General features: G+C 33.6%; 1 protein-coding gene and 2 long non-coding RNA genes across 3 annotated transcripts; all 3 read right to left on the reverse strand.

Annotated features, from left to right (window-relative positions):
• Positions 1–11,264: 11,264 nt before the first annotated feature.
• On the reverse strand, positions 11,265–12,829 carry LOC127836692 (uncharacterized). The gene is made up of 3 exons (XR_008028875.1): positions 12,735–12,829; positions 11,663–11,814; positions 11,265–11,306 (listed from the first exon to the last, which is right to left on the reverse strand). It is a non-coding gene; the product is annotated as an uncharacterized LOC127836692 (long non-coding RNA).
• A 7-nt stretch (positions 12,830–12,836) lies between these two features.
• LOC127836693 (uncharacterized) lies at positions 12,837–14,899 on the reverse strand. Its single transcript, XR_008028876.1, has 3 exons — positions 14,866–14,899; positions 14,107–14,203; positions 12,837–12,907 (listed from the first exon to the last, which is right to left on the reverse strand). It is a non-coding gene; the product is annotated as an uncharacterized LOC127836693 (long non-coding RNA).
• An 805-nt stretch (positions 14,900–15,704) lies between these two features.
• Positions 15,705–17,930, reverse strand: LOC127834232 (uncharacterized). Its single transcript, XM_052359902.1, has 5 exons — positions 17,835–17,930; positions 17,157–17,291; positions 16,228–16,398; positions 15,851–16,023; positions 15,705–15,708 (listed from the first exon to the last, which is right to left on the reverse strand). The coding sequence occupies exons 1-5, from the start codon at positions 17,928–17,930 to the stop codon at positions 15,705–15,707; spliced, it is 579 nt and encodes a 192-aa protein (XP_052215862.1).
• Between the last annotated feature and the right edge of the window lie 7,003 nt (positions 17,931–24,933).

The raw sequence follows: 24,933 nt of genomic DNA on the forward strand, positions 1-24,933 counted from the left end.
ACTTTGTCAAAATGTTTGCCTTAATGATATGTTGGTTGAGTTCAAAAGTGGTTCCGGTCCGTTGAAAAACATGGCTGCCGGGGGGGGGGCGGGCAGTTTTCTTATATTTATATACATGTAGTAAAAAAAGCTTGTGAAGTCACATATTTGCCTAATCATCAAGAAACTTGGTTATAAGATTGGTTATATATATATCTCAAATGAGTTCGTAAATGGTCCTGATCGGTAAAAAAACATGGCCGCCAGGGGGGTGGGGCAGTTTTCCTTATGTGACTAGAGAGAAACCTTGTGAAAAAGGCTCAGATTGGTGAAGCACAGTTTTTAGCTCACTTGATTGCTCAGGTGAGGTTTTAGGATTGGTCTTTGGCCGCCGTCCGTCTGTCCACATTTGGTTTGTAAACACTCTAGCATTCACATTTCTCAAGCATTCTTTATCAAAGTTGCTGAACGATCTAAGTTAAGTTTGATAATGAGCAAAATCACATAATTAATGCCATAATTATTGCCCTTAGATCGTCCAAATTTTCATTATATTATACAAAATCCTTGAAAACTCTCTAGAGGTCACAATTTTGTTTCAGATTTTATGAATCTTGGTCATAATATTTATTTTTGTAAGCAAAGTTTGATGTTTGGTAAGGGGGGTCAACTTAAAATGTAGCTAACCAGGTCAAATCTTACAAAAACAAAAACACTCCATATGCCAGAGTTTTGGTTCAATAATGATGAAACTTGACCAGGATGTTTGTCTGGACAATATCTAGGTCAAGTTCGACATTTGGTAAAGATTGAATGAACCGACTCGTTCAGGTGAGCGAACTAGGGCCATCTTGGCCCTCTTATCTTATTTATGATGTGTATCAATATTTATTTTTTTTATAAAATAAAAACACGAGGTGTTTGTTTTTTAAATAATTATTTTCTTATTATTACTGCTAATTACCTAGAATTATTTTATGCGGAACATGATTTGAAGTAAAGGATAACTGCCAATCTTAACATTTCAATGTATAATAGTATTATGGCAATTTAAAATTGAATTTTAATTTATTTAGATTTGCTTGTAATAATGCAACTTACCATATGTGTCTTGAAAAGAAAAAGTTAGAAGGAGAATGATAGATAAAAACAGAACTGTAGAAATTGGGTTTGAATGAAGTGAAAAAAACACAACTTATATTGATATAACGCAAAACTGTACAAACTTCATAGTATTAAAAGCAAATATTGTTCATCATTTGTTTATCATGAGAAAACTGAAACTAGCTAGTTTTTTAGATTTAATGAAAATACATTATTTTATAGCAAATTGTTTGCCAGGGAGTTCTAACTTTTGAGGGGAATAAAAACTTAAGTAAAATTATAGCCTTGTAATTTTCAGTTACTGAGAGGATGGCAAAGACAGTTGTCAAGACCTCCCAGGCTGTGGAGTCCTATATCAAGTCCACTGTGGCCAGACTGCCAGGCACCATGGACAAGATATGGAAAATGAGGTGAGAACCTGGGGTTGTTTGTATGGAACGTTGAAGGAATAATTGCAGGGCATTTTTGGCTCGTTTTATAGCCTTTTTTGGGTCATATTCACAATTGAAAAAAGAGTACATTTTAAGTCCTAAATCATGTCTTTAAATAATCAAGTGATAGCTTTCTGTCTAAATCAGTGAATTTTTTACCTCTACGTCCTGCGTCCTAGACGCAAAACAATTGCCGTAGACGCAAAGTTTAAGAATTTTCGCATCCAAAGGACGCATGCTTTTTTCAAGTAACGAGTTCGTCCGAAATCGTATTTGTTATAATTGCACTTTCCGTACGGGGTACAATGTAGGTAAACACGATGTCCCGTCAAAATTGCACGGCTCGTAATAATTGGATAATCAGTTGCTTAGAACCAATGAAATTTGTTGTTAGTAAACTGTCTAGGGGTAAGCGGTGTAGTAGTAAAAATTTACATAGTCAGTGATGTAGCCAATATCGTCTGCAAAAATGGGTCCAAAGCGAAAACACAATAGCGAAGGCCAGCGGATTTTATTCGTTTTTTTTCCAAAGCGATTCAAACGCATCTACAACGACAACCAGTACGACTGTTTCCAGCGAAGAACCACATAATGAAAATCGTTCTAAAAAAGCTAGAAAATAACAGACGGAATGGTAAAAACTGTTTAGCTGGCTTGCCTTTGACGAGTGCACAAACATTATGTATTGTAAATTATGCACTGATGCTAAAAATTAAATGGCATGACTAAAAGTGCACAATGCACAAATTTTCAGCAATCAACTCTAACAATATAAAGAAGTGAAACTCCAGCTGCTGGAGCAGTATTGAATTTTCATTAAAACAATTAGTTGGTCCTTTATTTAAGGCAAGTGACCGATTGCCCAAACAGTACAAAACAGCACAATACAGCACAATACAAACCAACATAAACACAAAATATGAAAATAAAGCTGGGGTCACCGCCTTGGAACGGTCAATGCAAAGCATTGGGGGTTTAAACCTGGTTATAGAGCGCTCAACCTCACACTTGGCCCAGCAATATTCATAATACATTTAAGTGTAAATAAAATTTAATGTCATAGCATTGTAACTCAAATTAAACAATAATAAAAGGGAATTAAAACGCATTCAATTTAATTACTATTTAATTACTCAATTGCATTGAAGATACAAGAGTAACAGAATTACAACTTTTTGACGAACGATTAAATAAAACTATTAACAATTGTCAACTACATTCCTTCTTTATAGAAAAGATTTGAGAATATAGAATCATATAGTTAATATCTCAGATAATCATCGCGCAAATACAGGAAGAAGCAGCAATAATGGGTGTAAAAATTCCATATTACATAGCTTGGTTGTTTATGTGACTGCTAAACAAATTAAAAATAATTAAATCAAACAAGAAACGCCTATCAGAGAGAAAATATAAATAAAATGGAACGTTATGACATGCTTCTTTGCCTGAGCACAAAATGTTAATTGAAGCACCCGTCTTGCAAAAAGACCTTAGTGTATGTTTTAAATGCCTTGTGCGTGATAACTAGTCAGCATATTTGTAATTTCCAACATAACATGTATGTGTTATGCTCTTCCTTAGCTAATAGACCATTTAAAACCTGGTTACTGCTTCTCATTTGTTATGTGTGTGTGTTTTGTTGCTAAATTCATCAATGGACAATACTTGGGACTCACACTTTCAGTTTGGAACTCACACATTTTTAGTCCAGCGAGTCCCAGGACTCACATATATTAAATTGTAAAACAATCACTGCTAAATGTTTGGAAAAACGACGGAATCAGTGTAGGATTAGTTAAAATTGCAATACATGCTTTGGAATATTACCTCTACATATATGGTATTAGATGGGTTGTATTGCTAAAGATGATTGGATGATGTCGTATTACACAAACCAGCAGGTTAAGTGGAATACAAATTTACACAATCAATGAATGCAATACAACCAATTGAAAAACCACAACCATGCAATATCCCATTTATAATAAACCTTCCCATCCCCAATGTAACAAATTATGTACCAGTATACATTCATGACATTAAAAAAGCATTACATGTATATTGAACGTCCTAATGATGCCTTCATAAATAACATCATTGAAAAGTCCTTTTTCCAGCTGTTGAATACTTTCTAACACCAATCAAGCACAATGTTGAAACTTTCCATAATTAGAGTCATATCATCAAAAGGTAAAAAATTGAAAAAAAAACAATGCATTCTAAAGGATTGATTTCACCTCATACACCTGTGTTTGTTTTAGAGAGGATTTGCAGCAGCACTACAACTTCTACAAGCGCCCATACAACGGCGAGCTAGATATTGGCAGTTATGAACCCTGGCAGGTCCAGGACTACTTTGTGGTACGATGAATAATGTATTTATACACCACATTTTCAAATTGTAATTGGTATTTACAGGTATATTTTCTGGTATGTTGAATTGCATTTTCATACACTATACATTCTAAGTGTTATTTGTAATTGAAACACAACATTGCTTTCGTGTGTGAAGCACATAGCATTTTCTGTGTCAGTGTATTTTGCAAGACAATACATTATTGTTGTTGTTAATGACAGGACTATACTAGTCTTTCTGTTGTGCTGAATACTGGTAGTGTTATTCATGCACAAAATGAACAATTTTGCTTTTTAGAATGTGGCGTTATGTTTAAATGTATGAAGGAACTATTTTAAATGGTCATAGCATTTTAAGAAGCCCTAATTGGTATTCATTGATAAATTATGTGAGTTGCCAAGAAAGCCTGTAGTATTTAGTGAGCACTGAGATATACATCAAGTATTGATTGTTCTCTGGAGATGGATGTAATAGTATCTAATTATGTCCAGGGATGTTGACGCCATCTTGCTGTAATAAATACATGGTTGTCTGCCCTTTTCAGTGTCGTAAAATTGTGAATGACGTTGTGGAGGACTTTCTCAACCTCTACTTCTTACATGATGACGTCGTGGAGAAAGGCACTTACAAGTAAGAAATTGTGCATTTGCATTAAAATGAAAACGCACTTTATTAATTTGAAGTCTTTGTATGATCTTTTTTTGTGTGTTCTTTTACTGTTTGAAAAACATAAAAGTGAAATTTTTAAACATGTTTTCGATATATATATTTTTTGTTTGAATTATGATAGAAATAAGAAATGTGTTTTAATAGAGAACATAAGTACTGCTGCTGACTATAATCAAGGTGCCTAAAAGTTGAATCGTTTGCATTTTGCAATCTCAAGATGCTTACACACACATTGTCCATAGGAAGAACTGCTTGTGTCATTTTATTGCATATGGAAATTTCTCCAGTTGGTTTGTCTATTGACAAGTTAAATTTTTGGGTTAACAAAATATTTAAAAGTTGATAGTTAAATTACTATGAAAAAAGTACTTATTATTTTATGAAAAAATATTACAGGACAGTGAGGAATACAAACAATATTTTTCTGTAAAAGTATAAACAATTTTGCACATTCAACAATTTAAATAAATTCCCTGTGCTTAGAATTGGTTTATCAATACGGGCTTAGCATTAAGATAACATTTCCTTTGCCTCTCAGATATAAGCATTAACACTTCTTAAAAATCTGTTATTGGTTATTTGTAGAGCCATGTTGGAAGAAGATAAGCTGTGGAGGGACAGACAGACAGAGTCCATAGCAGAGAAGCGTGCAATACACCTCATAGCTGAGGAAACCATTCTTGATGTAGGCTATTATTTTACAACAATTCACACATATTTGTGTTAGATTGTACTATTATGAATGGCTTCTTAGCTCTCCTGAGCACAACTTGATCATGGTGAGGTATAAGGATACCGGTCATCGTCTGTCTGTCCATGATGTGTTTGTGCATTGTCAACGTTTTCTTTAAAAGACATCTCTTGAACCGCTGTGCGGAATTTGACAAAACTTCCTGATAATGTTCCTTGCACTGCCCTCTATTAACATTGTTAAAATAATTCTGGTCCATTGATTATTAAAATCACAGGGCCTAAAAAGGGGGTTTTAATATGAAAACATTATTTTCCACTCTGAAACCACAAGGCCTAGATTTTCATATTTTGTAAGTAACTTAGTATTGTTTTCCTTTACAAAGCTTGTGTAAAATTATGCCCCAGGGGTCAAAACTAGCTTTGTCCCTGGTCCCCAATTTAAGAATTTAAGAATTATATGGAGAAAACCTTAAACAGCAAAACTTAAGATTTACATACTATTTGGAATTTAGCATCATCTAAAGATCTTCTACAAAATTTATTAAAATCATGGCACTAGGTTGAAAAAAAGATGCATCAGGGTGCACATGTTTAATTTAAATATTAAGCGAAATAATTTTTCTGGAACAACAAGGCTTTTATATTTGGTATGTATATACAGACAAAACCTGATGGCTTAAACTTGCGGGGACTGAAAATGGAATGTTTAAGCCATCGGGAATTCATGTCAAATGATTTGTAATGTAATGTGTTTGCTTTCACTAGACTGCAACTGGGAGCCGTTTCATCAACGATTTACGACTAGTTGTAAATTACGATTTACATAAATTACGATGTTTCAATGAAATCGCGTTTCATCAAGCAAATCGTAAATTAAAATTACATAAATTTCATACATAAATATACGACTGGGTAAGGGCACCCGTAAATTAACGTAATGGCGGTCGTTTTTGTCATCCACGATGACAGGAGACAAAAAATTACCAATGCCAAGGCTTTTTAGGGAGAGAATTGTTCTCGAAAACCTAAGAGATGAGAACATTGCTTCGATATATCGTCTAAGTAAGGGCGGAATAGAGCGATTGTTGGTTTTGATCGGGGAAGACATAGCACCAACTTACCGGCGAGCTCATCCCTTTCATTCCGTCGCTTAGGTATGTAAATAAGGCGAAGAAATCATTGATTTAAACAAGTATAATTATGAAATTGTATTTATTTTCAAATAGCAATTAAGTAGAATTTAACCCAAAAACTTTAGAGTAGTTGCCCTTTGTTTACTTCATTCTATACATAGATGGTGACGTCACTACGTTATTGTCACCTCTATGCTAGGACGCATCACATTCCCCTGGTAAGGGGATTTGTGATTCCGCCAAAATAGTTCCGCGTAGGAATGAATATTTTTTTTAATGAGAAAAACGGTGTTGAATATGTGTTTAAAATGGAATGTTATTTAAAGAAATTTTATTAAATTATGTTTAAGGGTGATTTCAAATGTCTATAAAGAAGAATTGCAATTATTAGAAACATGTTTATCTGTCTTACTTTCGCTTTCACAATTCAATCGTAAACATGGCAAGTCCAAGAGATATCATACTTGAGGTTGCTAAAAAGGGAGGATTTCCCATGCCACTCAAGGAACTGCAAATCGAAGCGTTACTTTGTGTCATTGAAAAACGTGACATTATGGCTATACTCCCAACAGGTTATGGTAAAAGCCTGATTTACCAGCTGGCACCACTTATCCTTAAAGATTATTATAATCTACAGAAGTCTGTTTGCATCGTGTTGACACCTTTGAACAGTATTATGCAAGATCAGATCATTGCACTGCAAAAGATTGGAGTACAAGCCTGTTGTGTGGACTATAACTGTCAGGGTGGTCAAGCATTGTTTGATGATGATGATGATGAAGGGGGTGCTAAATCAGATGGAGATGTAATATTAACGGTCCCTATGTCCGATATTGCTGATGGAAAGTTCACATTGGTGTATTCTCACCCTGAGGCGCTTTTAAGCACTGATACGGGGAAATCCTTGATACAAAATTTGAAGAATAAAAAAATAATTTCGTGCATAGCTGTAGACGAGGCACACATGATTCTGGAATGGTAATTGTTTCTATTATTTATACTGATGTTTAATACATATACACATGGCTGGTAGATTTAACACTTGAAAAATGGTGATTAAACAGTTACCTAATCCACCCCTGATCCAGGTCTCCAAGTCACCTCACCAACAAAATTTCACCTACATGATTATAGCCATTCACTAAGCAAATATGAAGATATTCAATGAGTAAGATATGTGAAATACTCCAGAGTTTGGCAGTTATTTCACCTATCTTGATTTTAAATTTGATCCTCAAACTGATCCTGGATCACGTACTAATTCCAATTTCAATTTCAACTACTGAAATGCTTGGAAAATGTACATGTGTATTCCGTTTGATATTCTGAACAATGAACCCTTTGCATGCTGGGAAATTTGTCGTCTGCTAAAATGTTGTCTGCTCAATTTTTAAAATTAGCATTTTCTTCGATTTTTTTTCAAAGAATACTATCAGAATAGCAAACAGTTTGGATCCTGATGAGACGCCACGTTTTGTGGCGTCTCATCTGGATCCAAACTGTTTGCAAAGGCCTTCAAATTCCGGTTCCAGCGCTCAAAGGGTTAATGAAGAACAATCTTTAATGAAGTATGACTGAGTTACGATAGTACTTGATCCCGATATAACTTTTGGCACTTGATCCTTTGTGAACATGGGGCCAGGTGATCACTTCAGGATGCATTTTTTTTAAAACAACACACACAACTGAATAATATGTGTTTATTTATACATAAAATACATATATAAGTCCAAAAGAGGTATAATGATAAACACAATAATGACATCAATAATGCTGTACTTTTTTATAATGGTTTATGATTATGACAATGATGGTCAGCTGAAAATCATTTGAGACACTGCATACAGTTTTCTGCTCAACAACTCTGAATTGACACTTGTAAGAACTACACAGTTTTTAAAATAAGTTAAAACAGGGTCATTATCCTTTTTTTTTCACTGAAAATCTTTCATACTGAAAAGAGCAAAACCATGGGATAGTATTATGGACCTATGTCTCTGGCTCATTTAACCTGACAGATAATTGATTTCCAATCCTGTGCATTTTATGTCATGTTTTTCTTTCACAAATAAAAAACATTCAATAATACAAGTTGACATGAGGTGAGGTAGCAACAATTGTAAGATTGAATGACAAAAGTCTAAGTAACACATATTGAATTTCACTTAAATAATTCAAATAAGACAGGAAATTTTACTAATAACACTATTTGTACCTCAATTTCATCAATATCAAAACAGTTTTATCATATACATGTACTTATAATTATATACACGGAAAAGTACAACACGAATTTATTTATAATATTACGTTAAAATATTATTCACAGTTAGGCTAAGAAAATAAACGTGTCACTCATGACCAGAACAACCAAGACTCACACAACTTTTGTCACTAGTGGCTATTTTAAAACATTATAATGAATAAATCATGCAAAACAAGTTAAAAGCTACACAATTTTTGATAGTTAACACAAATTGAAAATAAATAAGGAAGTGTTTGCATATTTCTCATATCTAAACAAGAGATGTGTTTGTCAGAAACACAATGCCCCCTATTGCGCCGCTTTGAATCCATATCTTTGACCTTGAAGGATGACCTTGACCTTTCACCACTCAAAATGTGCAGCTCCATGAGATACAAAATGTACACATGCATGCCAAATATCAAGTTGCTACATGTATCTTCAATATTGCAAAAGTTATTGCAACACTTTTACCTACGTTAAAGTTTTAGGTTAAAGTTTTGGGACAGAATGACAGACAGACAGACAGGCCAAAAACAATATACCCCCGATCATTTGATCCGGGGACATAAAAATGATTGCATGAACAAGACTGACATATGCTTCATCAATCACATATTACTATGAGTGAAGTAGACCACTCTCCATTGCACATATGTGCCCTCACAAAAAGATTTCTCCTTTTAAAATACTTAACCTGATAATACAAATGCCATACTAGTAACTAATGTTTTCCAACAATTTTGGGTAAAAATATCCAGTGGAGTAAGTTCATATTGTGACAACTATTCATAGAAAGTTCTCACTGTTTTTGCTTCTGATATTTGGGTAGAGAAAAAATGGATGTTATATAGTTAGATGAAAAGTAGAATTCTTGTCTTTTTACATAAATGTAATAACATGCATTCTTATGTGATGCCATGGTTATAGGTCCAGTAAATGCAATAAAACTTTTTTTCTGACATATTTTAGCAATCAGACTGTAAAAATTGTAAATGGTATGACAATTGATACATATTTCTTCATTAATTAATATCAAAATATTGTGCATCTGGTAGAAGGAATTGCTGGTTGCTAAAATCAAATTGTTGATGGTCTGTGCTCAATATGTACACATGATTTATTTTACAGGTTACAAAACAATATTAATGTTCCATTAATGTTAAGCGCCATAAACCATTTCTCAGACTTCAGGTGTGTTTTTTTTATGTTTTTATGTGTTTTTTACACAATTTAATTTTCATGTGCACTTAAGTTAAAGAAGGATACAAAACTTTAGTGCAAATAGCAAAAAGCAAAAAAACCCACATTTTTTTCAATTTTGCAAAAATAAGTGTTGAAGATCTGACTACAAAAATCAATTTAACGAGTCCTTATTGGCATTAACAGCATCCCTTATTAGTCTTCATTGTCATAAAAAGCAAGCTTATTAACTGCTCTGGAGCTGTGCCTGATTATAAAGTCCTTTAATTTGTCTTTGTTCACAGCACCAATCACATTTGATGAAATTTTCTTGAAAGGATTCATTTGTCTACCCTTCTGATAGTTGAAAGGCCTTATTTTTCGAATTGCATCCCCTAATCTTGAAATATCTTCTGATATTGACTTTCTGGAGTGTCTATCTTTATGTGTCTTGCTTCCTTCTAGTCCATTTACCATTGCACTGATTACAGGTGCTGCCTTCGATATTCTTAGCATAGCTTTATCACTTTTTCCGGCTCCAAGTCCTCTAATTACGTGTTTGACAAGACGAATATTATTCTCCTGTTCCATGTCTGCTGGTTTGTTTTTTCTTGGTCGGCCTTTTCTGTTGACCAACAATCCCAGTTTCACTCTAGCACTTTCAAAGTCTGACAACAGGCATTCAGTTTTAGTAAGGAAGTTGACACACTCAATAGCATACTTTGATTTGTAGGATGACAATCCTATAAACAGTGGAATGAATCGTTTCATAAGAATTGTAATCATGTCTATATCACCTGATTTTATTGCATCATTGAACATGATAAAATCCATTGCAACTCTGACAATCCCAAGGCTGTATGAAAACACACCATCTTCTGCTTCGTCAGTTTTACAATCTTCAGACACTCTTATGCGGACAGCTTCACCTGAAAGCCAAACAAAATTATTTTTACAATAGAAAAGCTGTCATCATAAACAAATAACTTAAAGATACAATTAGTTGTAATTTACCTCTGACTGATTAGACTGATATATGTTAAAAAAGCGAGTTTCCAATTAAAGGTTACACATACCAGGAAATAATATAATATTTTTGATAAAAAAAAACAAAGAAAAATCAAGACGAGGCATTCAGTAAATGCACATGATCTGGATGTTTATTAGTGAGTTATGTGAAACAAAGCCCAAATAAGGTCAAGGTCAAATATGGGTTTGAATTAAGAATTTATATTTAATTACCATTTATGATAAGATCAATGGTTTTCCCGACATCTTTTGAAGGCACCGTAACACAGTACAAATGGCCACTGCGCCGAAGGTATATTTTAGCATCTTTCGGAGCAGAGTATGGGCAGAACAGTGTATCCACCACTTTGGTCACTTGCTCCTGTAACCACTGCTTCTTCCCTTTGGTATTAGAAGTCTTCACTTCTTCCGGAACCAGAGACCCCAAGTCTGTCTTGGAATCAGCCCCCCATCTTTCACAAGCTAACTCTATCACAAGAGCTCTGAAAAGATGTAAAATAATTAACAAACAATAAAATAAAAGCTACAATGACAGGGCCTAAGACATTACTGTTAATTGTATTACTCTGAGCCATCACCAACTCTAACAACCCTGTGTTAGCCCTTATACTAAATGATGAAACCACTGTGTCAACATTTATTATGTTGAATCGCTGGTAATAGCAAATGGCAAACAACTACAGTCATGCATAACACTGAAGTGCCAATTTTCTATGTAAATCTCTTAATAGGCATTCAAAATATATTTCTATAATTTTGCTCAAGCAAGAACCAACACAGTTAACGGATTTTATGATGATAATGTTAATTTATAATGACAGCATATAAGTGTACAAACCTAGTGACAGTAATGAGGAAGTCTTTGTGTGATTCATATCCATTAGCCTTAACTTGACCATTAACGTTTGTTCTATGAAGAATTGCTCTGTACTGGGCAAGTGATCCCTCTTCACGAGCTGTTTCTGGTATGTAGAAGGTTTTGATGATTTTCTGAAAATACATAACACACATTTTGTTTCATTTCAGGGGACAGCAGTTTCGACAAGACTTCAGCAGAATAGATTCTGATCTCTTGGCAAGGTTTACTAACATTCCTGTTCTCGTGTTCACTGCTACAGCTTCAACAGATGCTCAAAAGAAGATATGCGCAAGTCTTCAACTTAAAACTCCAAAGATAATAGCAATGAATCCTGATAGACCAAACATTAAATATATTAAAACTGAACGACCGTCTTCTTCAAACACACAAGACCATCTGGATGAGATCCTTACTCCTATGGCTGAACAGCTTATCAAAGAAAAACATCAATATCAACTTACTATCATGTACACGGACACATATGTAATAAGCTATGTCTATGCTTTCTTTCAGAAAAAAATGGGTGACCTTCAGTATGTGGGAGATGCCGTGCCGGAGAACAGACTTTTTGCTCAGTACCACCAAACATATACAGAAAAAATGAAACGACACATAGTCAAAGAGCTATGCAAAGAAAATTCGAAGATCAGACTCATATTTGCAACTGTAGCCCTTGGAATGGGACTAAATGCACCAAATATCAGAACTGTTATTCATTACAAGCCACCAACTTCCATCGATAAGTACTTCCAGGAAACTGGCCGGGCCGGAAGGGATGGATTACCAAGTACGGCAGTTATGTATTATAACAATACTGACATACGAAGAAATCGACCAGGAATAGTGCGGCAAATGATACAATATTGCAAGAACAGTTCAAAATGCATGAGACTATTAATGCTGGAATGTTTTGGATATTCAAAAAGTGAAAATATTGATAACAACTTGTGTTGTAGCATTTGTGATAAGAATCTTCAAACAACAGTTGCCTAATACAAAACAAGAATTAGCCTATATGAAAACTGTCACTATAGAGATACCATTCACATACCTCTAACAAGTCTTGCTGAACATGAAATAGTTCTTCGATGACTGGAGACAACTGGTCAAACCTCTCTGTTCGACTGTGAGTACCAGATCTCAGAATGCGTGCCGAATCAAATGTTACCCGTGTCAGCTGATCACCACCCAGGGGAATACTGGCCATGTTGTTAAACTCATCACCTGAAAATAACCAAAACAAATAATTAATTGTTGCATTTTATTTGTTTCATAAAAATACTAATTTGTTTCAATGCACATTCTTGTAGTATTTTTAATTGTTTATGTTTTCTTTACCGATATACAATATATTTGGTATGCCTGATGTTTAGGAAATGTGATTAAAGAATTTAAGTGTTATGTGCGTATTTTTCCGAATAATAGAGACACTTATAAATGGAGAAGACAATTAACTTTTTTCCTTGTTTTCGCTCTGTTATTGTATTCATAAATGAAAACTTTGAGCTTTATGTATATAAAACAAAAATGCTTAATATGGTGTTTGTGAAACAGAAAGCCAGTAAAACATTTTCATTAGTATTAGCAATAATAAATACCATTTCTGACACAAATATTTTTGTAGAATGGGAATAGTGTATAACATAATGATGTATATTGTAACTGAAAAGAGTTTCAAACAGTTTATCAAGCAACTAAACTGTAATATGTTGCAACATATTAGGGAAAGATCTAGGATCCGATATGGTACAGGGTGCTGCATAAAAGGAGCAGGGTGGAAATTTGGACCAAAAATTTTCTTTTAGTTTGCTATATCCAGGGTACTCATTAGTCAAATGCATGTGATCAAGGGTTTAAAGCACATCTGCTGCATTTTTCATTAAATATTTGGGAAAATTAAATATTTTCATAATTTTTGTTGGCCGGAACAGAGGGGCAGGAGGGAAGAACAAAAAAGGAGCAGGTTGCAGCACCCTCCTGTTTTACTTTAGATCTTTCCCTAGACATACATTGTATATAACTAAAGCCAAGCAAAAGTGTGGCCGTAACACATGCTTATTACGTCATATTTTACTAGTACGCGAAGCAGAAAAGTGTAAACATCGTTGAAAATTTTAAAAATCCATGTAAAGTATCTTATTTTTCAATTGACTTTAATGAAATAAAGACGAGACTTTTGAGCCGACACAAAAACCCCATAAAAACACAAACTGAAATTGATAAAAACGGACTATGTAAATATTTCAACAAAAGCATGACCCGTTGTGCACATTTTCCTTCTTTCTGGGGGAATTTGTTTTCAAATTAGGGAAAAATAAACCTTTGGGGTCAAATTTTCGGCCTCAAAAATATGCCCTGTAAAGAATATGGAAAAACAACAATAACATGAACTTGGAAACTGTGGTCTAACTCAAACTAAATACCTCTCCCAGCAGATGTATATAATGACTCTATGGTTCCTAATATAGTGTCCATTATCTGAACACAATTAGGTAATGACTTTGGGTCTTTCATGATCACCTAATTAAAAAAAATCCATGTAGCTTAGTTCTTAACTATTTACTAGTATATATATATATATATATATATATATATATATATATATATATATATATATATATATATATATATATATATATATATATATATATATATATATATATATATATATTCTTTAGGAAAATATCTAGGACCACTTAAGTTATACAGGGTGCTGCTGCTTAAGTGTTAACCTTTTAGTAAACACTTATTATTAGTAAATTCATTTGCATAAAAAGACAAGACTGTGTATTTTGGTGATTAGTTAACATGGCAACATAATTGGTGTATTTTTAACATGTCCATTATGCTGTTGCTACTTGATTATATTGTTAACAGGTATTTGATTAAAGAAATATTCCTATTTTAAAAAAGTTTGGCTTGTTGTTTGAATAATGTTTTAAGTGTGTTTTATTCTAGAAAGTGACCATTTTTCCTACCAAAAAGCTGTAGGGTTGGTCATTTTTGCAAACTACAATGTTTACAGAATCTCAATTAACCAAAAAGTCAAAATGTGATTTTTGACCACAAGACTGATTTTCCCAGCTGCGGTCACATATAATGAAGTTAATTGTCAAAATGTACAAAATTTTCATTTAGCCAATTCCATTATTTATTAAATCATATTTATTTGTCCTACTTACAAACATTGGATGAACTTGTGATGGTCTATCAACCACTTGTCTGTATTTCTGGTCCACAAGACGAGGTGTTGCCGTAGAAAACATGGACAATGGCTGTATTTCTTCTACCAGTATCCGCATGACAAGCTGATTACATCTTTTCCTACGAATAAAGAAAATCAAAGCGCTGAAGGCACTGAATTTGTTCGGCATCGCTGTTGTATAATCTTAGACGCAACTTAGTTTTCAAAATTATGTTATAGCTTTTTATATCGCAAGTTTGAAATGACCACAACCCATTCAAATTTATAAAGAGCTTGTCTTAAAGCACTGGTCAAGATGTGGGTTTTTTTTCAAATCATTAATAAAAAGCTTTAAGCTTCATTTTAGGAAAACAGGGCTTAATGCATATGCATTAATTGTCATCCCAGTACCAGAAACTCTCTTTAAACAAAAAACACCACAATATCAGAAAGTGTCGTCCTTGATTAGCCTGTGCACATTGCACAGGCTAATCTGTGTGCACAGGCTAATCTTTTATGATATGTATTAAGCCCCGTTTTCCTTGAAAGCAGCCAATATGTACAGATTTCAATGACAAACACTAGACTAGCCAATGTTGTCTTACAAGCTGTTAAATACTTTTGAATGCATACACACTTTGTAGTGTACCAGTGGAGACTATAAACAGGCAGATGCGGTGGATAGGCTAGGATCGTCTGCTTAATTTTACTGCAGTTATCCATACAGGTAGTGGTAACGGTTCCTAGCGTACTTAACGCAGACTGACTTGAAAAATTGTCTCTACATTATTTGTGAGCTAACGCTCACATATAAAAAATGAACATTACCTTATGTAATTATCTGAATTGAAAATGTATTGCTGGATTACAAACAGAAAGGTTGCAATTCAATCAACATGGTTAACTGTTTCTTATTGTTCTTTTCTTCACTCACATGTTGTATTTGCGCTACTTTCAATCAAGTTGAAAAAATAAATGAATACCTTAATGCTTCATGTTCGTTTGAAGACAAGAAGAAGATGGTAGGGTCAGGTCCTTGGGCAGTTATCTGTTTCGGTTGTGTGCTCAGTCCTTGAAGATCTCTTGGGTCAATTCTGTCGATAAGGATCGACCAATGAGTGTAGTGAAAATCTCTGTTTCCACTACCAAGCCTGACCTGTGGAAAATAAATTCATATTACTCCTGTTGAATCTACAGACTCTATCTGTTTTAATTGTTGTTTTCTCATTTTTTTATCAAAATTATTCTTATATATTAAATATATATTTATATATTAAATATTGTTAAAGTGCAACAAATAGTAAAACATTGATAAAATTATACAGCTTAATTAAAGTTACAAACATATTAACTTCCTAACCTGATAAGCTTTTATGTGCCCGTCAATGTTATCAACTGTGATTTTGATGGTTTTCCCAATAGCCAAAGCAGAAACTACATCCCGACCATTTATTTGTCCAAGGTCATCCAACATTGGCAGCTTGCTTTTTGTAGGTATTGACATTCCCAGATTGTGTAAAAACTCCATGAGCTGGAAATGAAATTTGAAATCTCAAGCATTGTTTGATATTTAACAACACTTAAAGCTGCACTCCATAAACTCTAAATCAATATGTTTGACATTGGCATAGGTTGCTTTGAATATAAATGAATTTTATTCAAACTAAAACTAATTTGTATTAACCAACAAATGTATGTTTGAAAGTTCTAGGGTACATGTATGACTAATTGTACATATATGTCCGTTTTAAATTGGTAAGAGAAGAAATAGAAACCTTATCTACAATGTAGACTAGTAGTTTAATATATATATATTTATATAAAAAAGCCATCTATGGAGCGTGACTTTAAACTACAGATACATCACAGGCATTCATGATAACCATTGATTGAATCTTCGTGCACATTACAATTATGTTTTAATACCGTCATTATGTGCACATTTTTGTATGAAATTATAACAGACATTTAAAAAAAGTTGTTACAGCAAAATGGAAAGAACATGACTGCACATATAATACATTGTTAGATATGATATAAATTTATAATAAAGTACACATACATAATCCAGAATGTAAATGCCAACCATTCCACAGGCTTATAAACTAACATTTTGAATCCATTAGCCCAACATTTTTCTTTTAATCTGTTTGTGTAGTGGATATAGAAGTTGTCTATGAAATTTTACTAGCCCATCACACATTTTAGGGGCCATGGCTAATTTGGGCTAAAGCTAATGTATATCCCTGTTACATGTTAATGTTTTAAGGCCAGAATAAACATACTTACTCCATTCCCTGCATTATATCTTATACATGATGCAGCAACAGCTTTTTGAAAGGCAATCATGTGGTTGTTCCGTAAGTACATGCCAAGTGCATACATAGCTGCTATGCCATGTTTTTTCTCTAGAACTGCAAGATCCTTTGGGCAAGACAGGGTTATCAGAAACTGCAACACCTTCGGACATTTCAAGTGCATTTCTTTTACAATGTCACTGAAAAAGGTTTCAGGTTCTAGTTCTGACACCTTTGTCCTTAAAACACTTTTGTCTTTTGTTCCACAGATCCTGTTTAGTTCTCCAGATAGTCGTTGCAATAAACATAGATATAGTCTTTCATTTACAGAAGGGAGATCAAGAAGTTTTTCCAAAACAGTATTAACACTTACAGTGTCTTTTGATGATTGTTCAAATATTGTTATGACACTTTTCTTTTCGTTAACAGTAATTTCAGGAGGCATCAGTATTTTCTTCTTATGAAAACTGTATGGATTATTAAGATCTACATTTTGATTTACGGTTGTTGAATACAAATGGTCAAGGATTTGTGTTTTTGTTTTACTTGGTATACCAGAGTATGAATGATCAATGCTGCCTGATTTTGGACTAATAACTGAATCAATACATCTTGATGGAGATGGAGATGGCATCTTAAAAAGTGCCCTTGAACTTTTTCTAGATTTTACTGGTACAGTTGTGTCCTTGAACTTCTTAACTACTGGAGAAACAGAATGCATAATTAATCTCTTTGTTCTATCCTCACTCTTCTTTAGTTCCTTCATGTTCATTTGTAAATTCAACTTCATTTCTGATAGTTTGTCCAATATTTTCAAACATGTGTCACAAACCAACAGATTTTCATGTCCTACTTTCACAAGGTCTTCAATATTGCAGCCCAGACATTCAGACTGTTTTTTCAGTAGTATGGATCGCATAGCTACATTTCTTAAGTTTTTTAAATGTCCTTGAGATGAACGATTACAGGTTAGACAGGCCCTCACTGACTTTACTGGAGTTGCTGTTTCCATGGCTACAAAAGACAATAACATAGTATTAACAAAATCTGAGCATGACCTTTTCACGGGCTTGTGGTCTTCAAACTGGATATTAACCACCGCATGCCAAATCAAGTTTGTTAGATAAACTATATACAAATGATGTTTAAGCATACACTTAATACAGCATAGTTAAAGCAGGGCTTTTTCATGCTGATTTTATAGCCGTTATTCAGTCATATTCCCAATGGTAAAACATACCTTTTTTCCAAAATCCACTAAAAACATTCCCAATGGTGAATGGATAGTTTCAGTTTTCAAAGTATAGAAATAAAAAGATTTTCAGTGTAGAAAAAGGACTGGTAGGTTGAAATAACCATTTTTCTGATAGGTTTTCAGTTTCTATTTTATAACAATTAACTTAGAAATTTTACTAATAATATTTTCCCAATTTAGGGTGAATTGACACTTCAATTCCCAATTTCAAGGGTATGGGTCATGTTCCCAAAGTAGGGTATACCTAAGGTAAAGGAATAAATCAACAAAGTTTAAGCAAGAAAGCTTTTGTATTATGCTTACAGGGGGATAAATGCAGCAAAAAGTTAACTGGAACTGATTGAATTAGTTATGTTTTGAAATGTGAATATGGATATAGGAGGCTTTATAATTTTCAAATAAACTTTTTGCTGATTGATAACAAATGCCATGACAATGTTTTGAAATACTAATTATATTATTATTATGTAAATGATTTTTAATAATTCTCTAAAGGGTGAACTTTAATTGGCTATTTTTGACAAATAACTGCATATGCTGTCTTGCCTAATCTGTTATCATACAAAATAAATTTTACCCTTTATTTTTACATCTTCTCACATTAACACTAAATCCCGAAAGAATTATCGTGGTAAAAAAATTCAAAGTTTTTTGCCGGGTTATTCTAACCTGGTGGACTGACTGTACAATATCATACCACTTTCGGAGACTTACATGTAGTACCACATAAGAATATGTGTTCAAACCTATGAAAATGTGTAAATGCTTTAGTTTAAAATAAAGGTGTGATATACATGTTGAGCAATATAGCAACTCATTTTGCTGTAATAAATTATTATACAATCTGAGAAAATAATTACTAGTACATGGGAAAACATCTTCAATTAGCATTAATGTGAAAATACTGAGCAAAGGCCTGGGATTGAACCCACGACCTCCAGAGTGGTAGTCAGACACTTTAACCACGTCGCTAAAGATCTATCCCAACAACAAGGCTGTTGGAAGTGACCTTATTTCACTACACTCCTCCCCCTTTTTAATGTTTCAAGGCCCATACACGCCCGCTACAGCATGTCTTGCATCCGCATGGCCCTCCCAGACACCATTGATCAGCTCAGACCCATTTCCGCATTCACAGTTCTTTTTTGCCTCGTCGCCATTAATGTGAAAATACTGGGCTCAGGCCTAGGATTGAACCCACGACCTCCAGAGTGGTAGTCAGACACTCAAGAGCTAGCCCAACAGCAAGGCTGTTGGAAGTGACCTTATTTCACTACAGCTTTAATGTGTGTGGTTCATTGTTGTAAAATACTATATAACATTACTATGACATTGACACTGACAGTTAATGTAATATATCAAATAGCTTTTTATTGGTGATTTATCGTATTTCATCTAATTAAACTTACAGCCAAACAATGTATGCAACAATAAATAATAACTACAACTTACATGATTGTAACTGACAATCAGTATACTCACATATTGTTACCTTGAACGTTGACAAACTGAGATGATGTCAATCGGCAGCCATGTTGAAAAAATAGTGCTTCCCACAATTCCTTTCGCGATAGTACACAGGTCAGTAAAAACCGGTGTGTACACAATGTTGTTTACTTAGCATTTGACAACTCGGGTTTTGCAAAATGGTTGAAGATGAGTAATTGTTGTATCTTTTCTTAATAAAAGCATTCGATGATTACCGGTATTAGTTTAAGCATTTATTGTTGTGTTTCTTTACAAATGACTTTATGTTAAACTCATTATATTTTGTGTCGACGTGTACTTAGCGATGACTTTAAGTGCAGACTGATTTACCCCACCCGTTAATGTTGAACTTGTAGTTGTTCTACTTCTAAATGTTGTGATTGAACAATACTTTACCTCGAAATTGTTGATTATAACATCATGATCATGAAAATTAGTATGACATTATGATACTGTTTGTGTTTGCTATTTTTAAACAAGTTTATTGTATTGGTGAGTTAAGTAGATGCTGATGGTACCTTATGTATTTAATAATTGTAGAAAAATCACCATAATTGTTTCTATATTGTTCTCATTTGATTACAATGTTGTTCGATTGGTCATTGTCAGCTCGGATACTACTTACCTGTACCCCGGGTACTCTTTAAGTATACTTACATGTAGAGCTAACCCTGTTACAGTTAATATACTTTAACATAGCCGGAAATTTAATGCTAAATGGGTTGTTGTAGGCTTAATTTTTTTAATTATGTTCACATTAATGTCATTTTTTTCTCTCAAATAGTCTTTACATCATCGAAATTTATACTCAAAAAGCATGTTGATGCAGTTTTTTTAAAAGGTAAGTTTTATTTAGATAAACAATATCGCTTTACATTTATCTGTAGTGCGCTGTACCACATCGGATTTTGGGCAGGAATACAACTCAGGTACAGTCTAATAAGGTAATAAGGACCGGGTACGTTTAAGTATATTAATCTTACCCGAGGTACATGCAAGTATGCTTAATGGTACCAGGGGTACATGTAAGTAGTACCCAAGCTGTGAATAACCAATCGAGCGTGAGTAAAGTAGATTGTACCTTATGTCTTTAATAATTGCAGAACAATTACCTTAATTATTTATATATTGTTTTCATTTGATTACAATTTATTTATTTGTCAAATTCAATTCTGCAGTGCTATACATATGCTCCCCCCATCCAAAAAATTTATTTCGTGCATATTTTTTTTATTTATTTACTCCTTTTCTGCATTCCTCCCTTTTGTGTTGGTAATGTAAACATGAAATGATGAGCACTCTCATGTTAATGAATAACTTTTATTTTTTATAGATTTTGGCATATTGCATATTGCCAAGGGAGATGTTTACTGAGGATTCCATGCCATTAATGTGCAGGCTGTTGCTGACGCCAGCATGAGGTAAATGTAAATACAGTATTATGATTCATTATCTTATCATTAAATTTGGTATCAAAGCAGATAAATACTATGAAAGGTTGAAATAAGCGTAATGCTTATCATCTTTGACATCTAATAATAATTAGTTAGGTACGTGCGCAAAAATCATTAACCACCACAATAAGCACCATTAGCACTGTGTGATCAAGCTTTTGTTCTTTTATGTGTTAGCCAATGCAGCTATCAGTATTATCTTTAAATAATGTCTTAAGTAACATTATTTCATCTAGGTAACTAAAATGTAGTGATTTGATAATACTTAAGCTAGTTTTGTGAAACTTATTGAGATGCTTTCCTTCCTTAATCTAACAATATTAACTGTGGACTGCTGTTTTATCAAAGACAAAGCAACTGCCCAATAAAATATTTCAATTTACAGCAATATCTGAGCACCAATGATGAGGGTCATCGGCTGGGAGATAGTGGGTATCCGTTAAGGACTAACCTGATGACCCCTTAACCTCATCCCTCCCATGCTGCGGAACAGGCCTACAATGACCATCAAAAAAATGTCCGTTTAAATAAACTGATGATTTATTCATTTTATTTTAAATATTACAAATTCGTTTTGCTTATCCTCAGACACTATGTATGAAATATTGTTTTTAATGTGCATTTAAATGATATTGTGCATTAATAGTGAATACAAGCACAAATAAAGTGTTTTGTAGGCTATATATTATATATAATTTATATTGAAATTAAATTTATGTCAATGGTATCAGGACAATTTAGTCACTTAGACAAATGTCTATGTTAAAGAAATACTTTTGATATTTGTTTAGATATCTGCATGCCACTGGTGGATGTTGGCCTTTCAAGTCCAATAAGTGCTGTGAAATATCAACTGTGTACATGCCACTGCATAACCTGCGTCTGGATTCAAACGTTCCACTGATAGAGGAATTGGTTTGAAACATGATGGAACCGGAAGTTATGAACAACACACCAGTACATCGAGCAGCATGTGATAAGAGGTAGCAGCTTATCAAACTGTTTCATAAAAAATGTTAAAAAGTTATAGTTATAAATGTTATAAAGTGATAGATGGCTTGAGTCTTCTCTGAATAGGCAGAGCTACAATACTCAGCCAAATGGCGTAAAGTTGTGTCATAGCTGATTTGGAAGGATTGGTATTCCTGGTCGTCTAGACACAATAGTTACAACAGCTGATGTTTGCATGTTTTATAATTGTGTATGCATAATTTGTCTAATATTTACTTCAAGGTTATAGGTTTGTGAAAGAAAAAAATGCCAATGTTCTGAGGACCAATAAAAAAGTTATGTGTTAGATATTACCAAGTGCTTGATTTAATATTCATTTTAAAGGAAACTTTTCCTAAATTTTGGCAGATATTTTAGTTTTTCATTAAACGCTTTTATATTGATACATGTAAACACTGGATCTAAAAAGCTCCAGTAAAAAAAGAATACAAATAAAGAAAGATAAAAAGTAACTCCTACAGGGCTCAAACCACTGAAGTAAAAGCCTCACACTAAGACCACTTGTCCGTCCATGTTGATACAATGAGTGATGTATTTTACACTTTATATAAGCAATCCTCATCGTGTCACAAAATATAATGACAACAACAGAACTCTACAAATTATTCAATCGTCGAGTGTTGCAGCAGTTAGTTGCAACTCTTTAAAATTTTCAAGTTTTTAAATCGTCAAAAGATGCATATAATGGATATTTTAGAGCATGGTAAATGTTCAGTATTACTGTTTCCTCACAAATATCATAACTACAACAAAAGTTTGCGAATCTTAAACTTATTTTTTTTAATATAGTCAATTTACCCAAACTGGACAAGGTCCCTTGAATATTAAACAGTTATCTGAGCTCCAGAAAAGATCATATACTCAAGGTACTTTTCCCCATTAACAATTATTCAAGTGATATTTTACCCACTGACTTTCGCTCTAAAAGGTGTTCTCTGTAATGAACATTCTCAAAGCCACATTAAAACAAGGGCTGTTAGAAAAACATGCATGCCCCCCATATGGGCTGTCAGTTGTAGTGGCAGTCATTGTGTGAATACGTTTGTTGTCACTGTGAACTTTACCTTTGACCTAATGACCTGAAAATCAATAGGGGTCATCTGCCAGACATGATCAATGGACCTATGAAATTTTATAATCCTAGCTGTTAGCATTCTTGAGTAACCATCCGGAAACCATTTTACTATTTCGAGTCACTGTGACCTTGACATTTGACCTAGTGACCTGAAAATCAATAGGGGTCATCTGCAAGTCATGATCAATGTACCTATGAAGTTTCATGATCCTAGGCGTAAGCATTCTTAATTCATCATCTGGAAATCATTTTACTGTTTCGACTCACTGTGACCTTGACCTTTGACCTAGTGACCTGACAATCAATAGGGGTCATCTGCCAGTCATGATTAATCTACCTATCAAGTTTCATGATCCTTGGCCTAAGCTTTCTTGAGTTACCGGTATCTATCATCCGGAAACCATCTGGCGGACAGACCGACCAAGCAAAACAATATACCCCCTCTTCGTTGAAGGGGGGCATAAAAAGTGGGCTTGTAAATGTATCGGTACTTTATTATAATAAGTGGGCTGTCTATAAATATGGATATTATTGTCATAAAAAATAGAAGTTTTCCAGTATATTAGATTGTTTCCGAATGTATTTACTAAACTTTACCCCTATATGATTCTCTGTTCAATTATTTATTCATCTACCGTTAAAATATGTTGTTTACCTGTGAATTTTTTTGTATTTTTATTGAAATGTTTATCATAATAATGTTAATGGTTTTTGATAAGAGTTACTATGGCACTAGTTTTCAATGAATAAAACACAAAGAACATTCACAAATATTTATTATGAATCAGGAAGTACAATATATTAATTGGGCATGGTATTATAATTCATATGACAATTTATATCTTACATGATAGTATGTGTTATAATAAGTTTCATAGACTCACTGAACACCATCACATGTATAATAAATGAAAAGTTCCAGAAACAATTGAGCAATTTAAAATTTCATTTTTTTTAAAGAGAAACCAGTTCCTCATGATTATTGCTCATGTCCCTCTGAATGACATATCTTTCCCTTGACGCCATCAACATCTCCTCCCGAGTTTTATTACGCTGTTGCTTCATTCTTCACATGTTGCTGCAAGCAGATAAATTTACTAGTTTATACATTTAACAGAACTAAATATTAAATACACAACATGACACTATGGTCATAATAAGTAAGCATGCCTACATGACCTGGTTTTGTTTCTGAAAGTTGGTTTTTGTATTGCAAAATTAACCTAGCTTTCTGAACTTAAACTCAACATTTGTGTGTGACACTAATGCTCTACATTCCAATTTCTTTTTTTAATACATTGATGTCGAAAGAATTAAATAAAAAATACCTTGACACAGAAGTTCGTACCCTGGTAAATAGGTTACCGGTAATAAAGTTAAATGAATAAATGCAGCAATACTTTATACCCATAAAACAGAGTACAATGAAAAACAAGAGCACCGCATAACAGGTGTGAAAGCTCGGCTGCGGGTGCATTTTTTAACG

The sequence above is a fragment of the Dreissena polymorpha genome, chromosome 6, assembly GCF_020536995.1.
Source record: "Dreissena polymorpha isolate Duluth1 chromosome 6, UMN_Dpol_1.0, whole genome shotgun sequence".
Classification (NCBI taxonomy): Eukaryota; Metazoa; Mollusca; class Bivalvia; order Myida; family Dreissenidae; genus Dreissena; species Dreissena polymorpha.

Excerpts from the sequence above, each read along its gene's own strand:
- LOC127834232 (XM_052359902.1), bottom strand. The coding sequence starts at position 17,930 with ATGAAGGAACTAAAGAAGAGTGAGGATAGAACAAAGAGATTAATTATG. Across the intron at positions 17,292-17,834 it reads TCAAGGACACAACTGTACCA|GATCTTGCAGTTCTAGAGAA; the intron begins GTAAAATCTAGA and ends TCTTGCCCAAAG. Across the intron at positions 16,399-17,156 it reads GATATAATGCAGGGAATGGA|CTCATGGAGTTTTTACACAA; the intron begins GTAAGTATGTTT and ends TTTCATTTCCAG.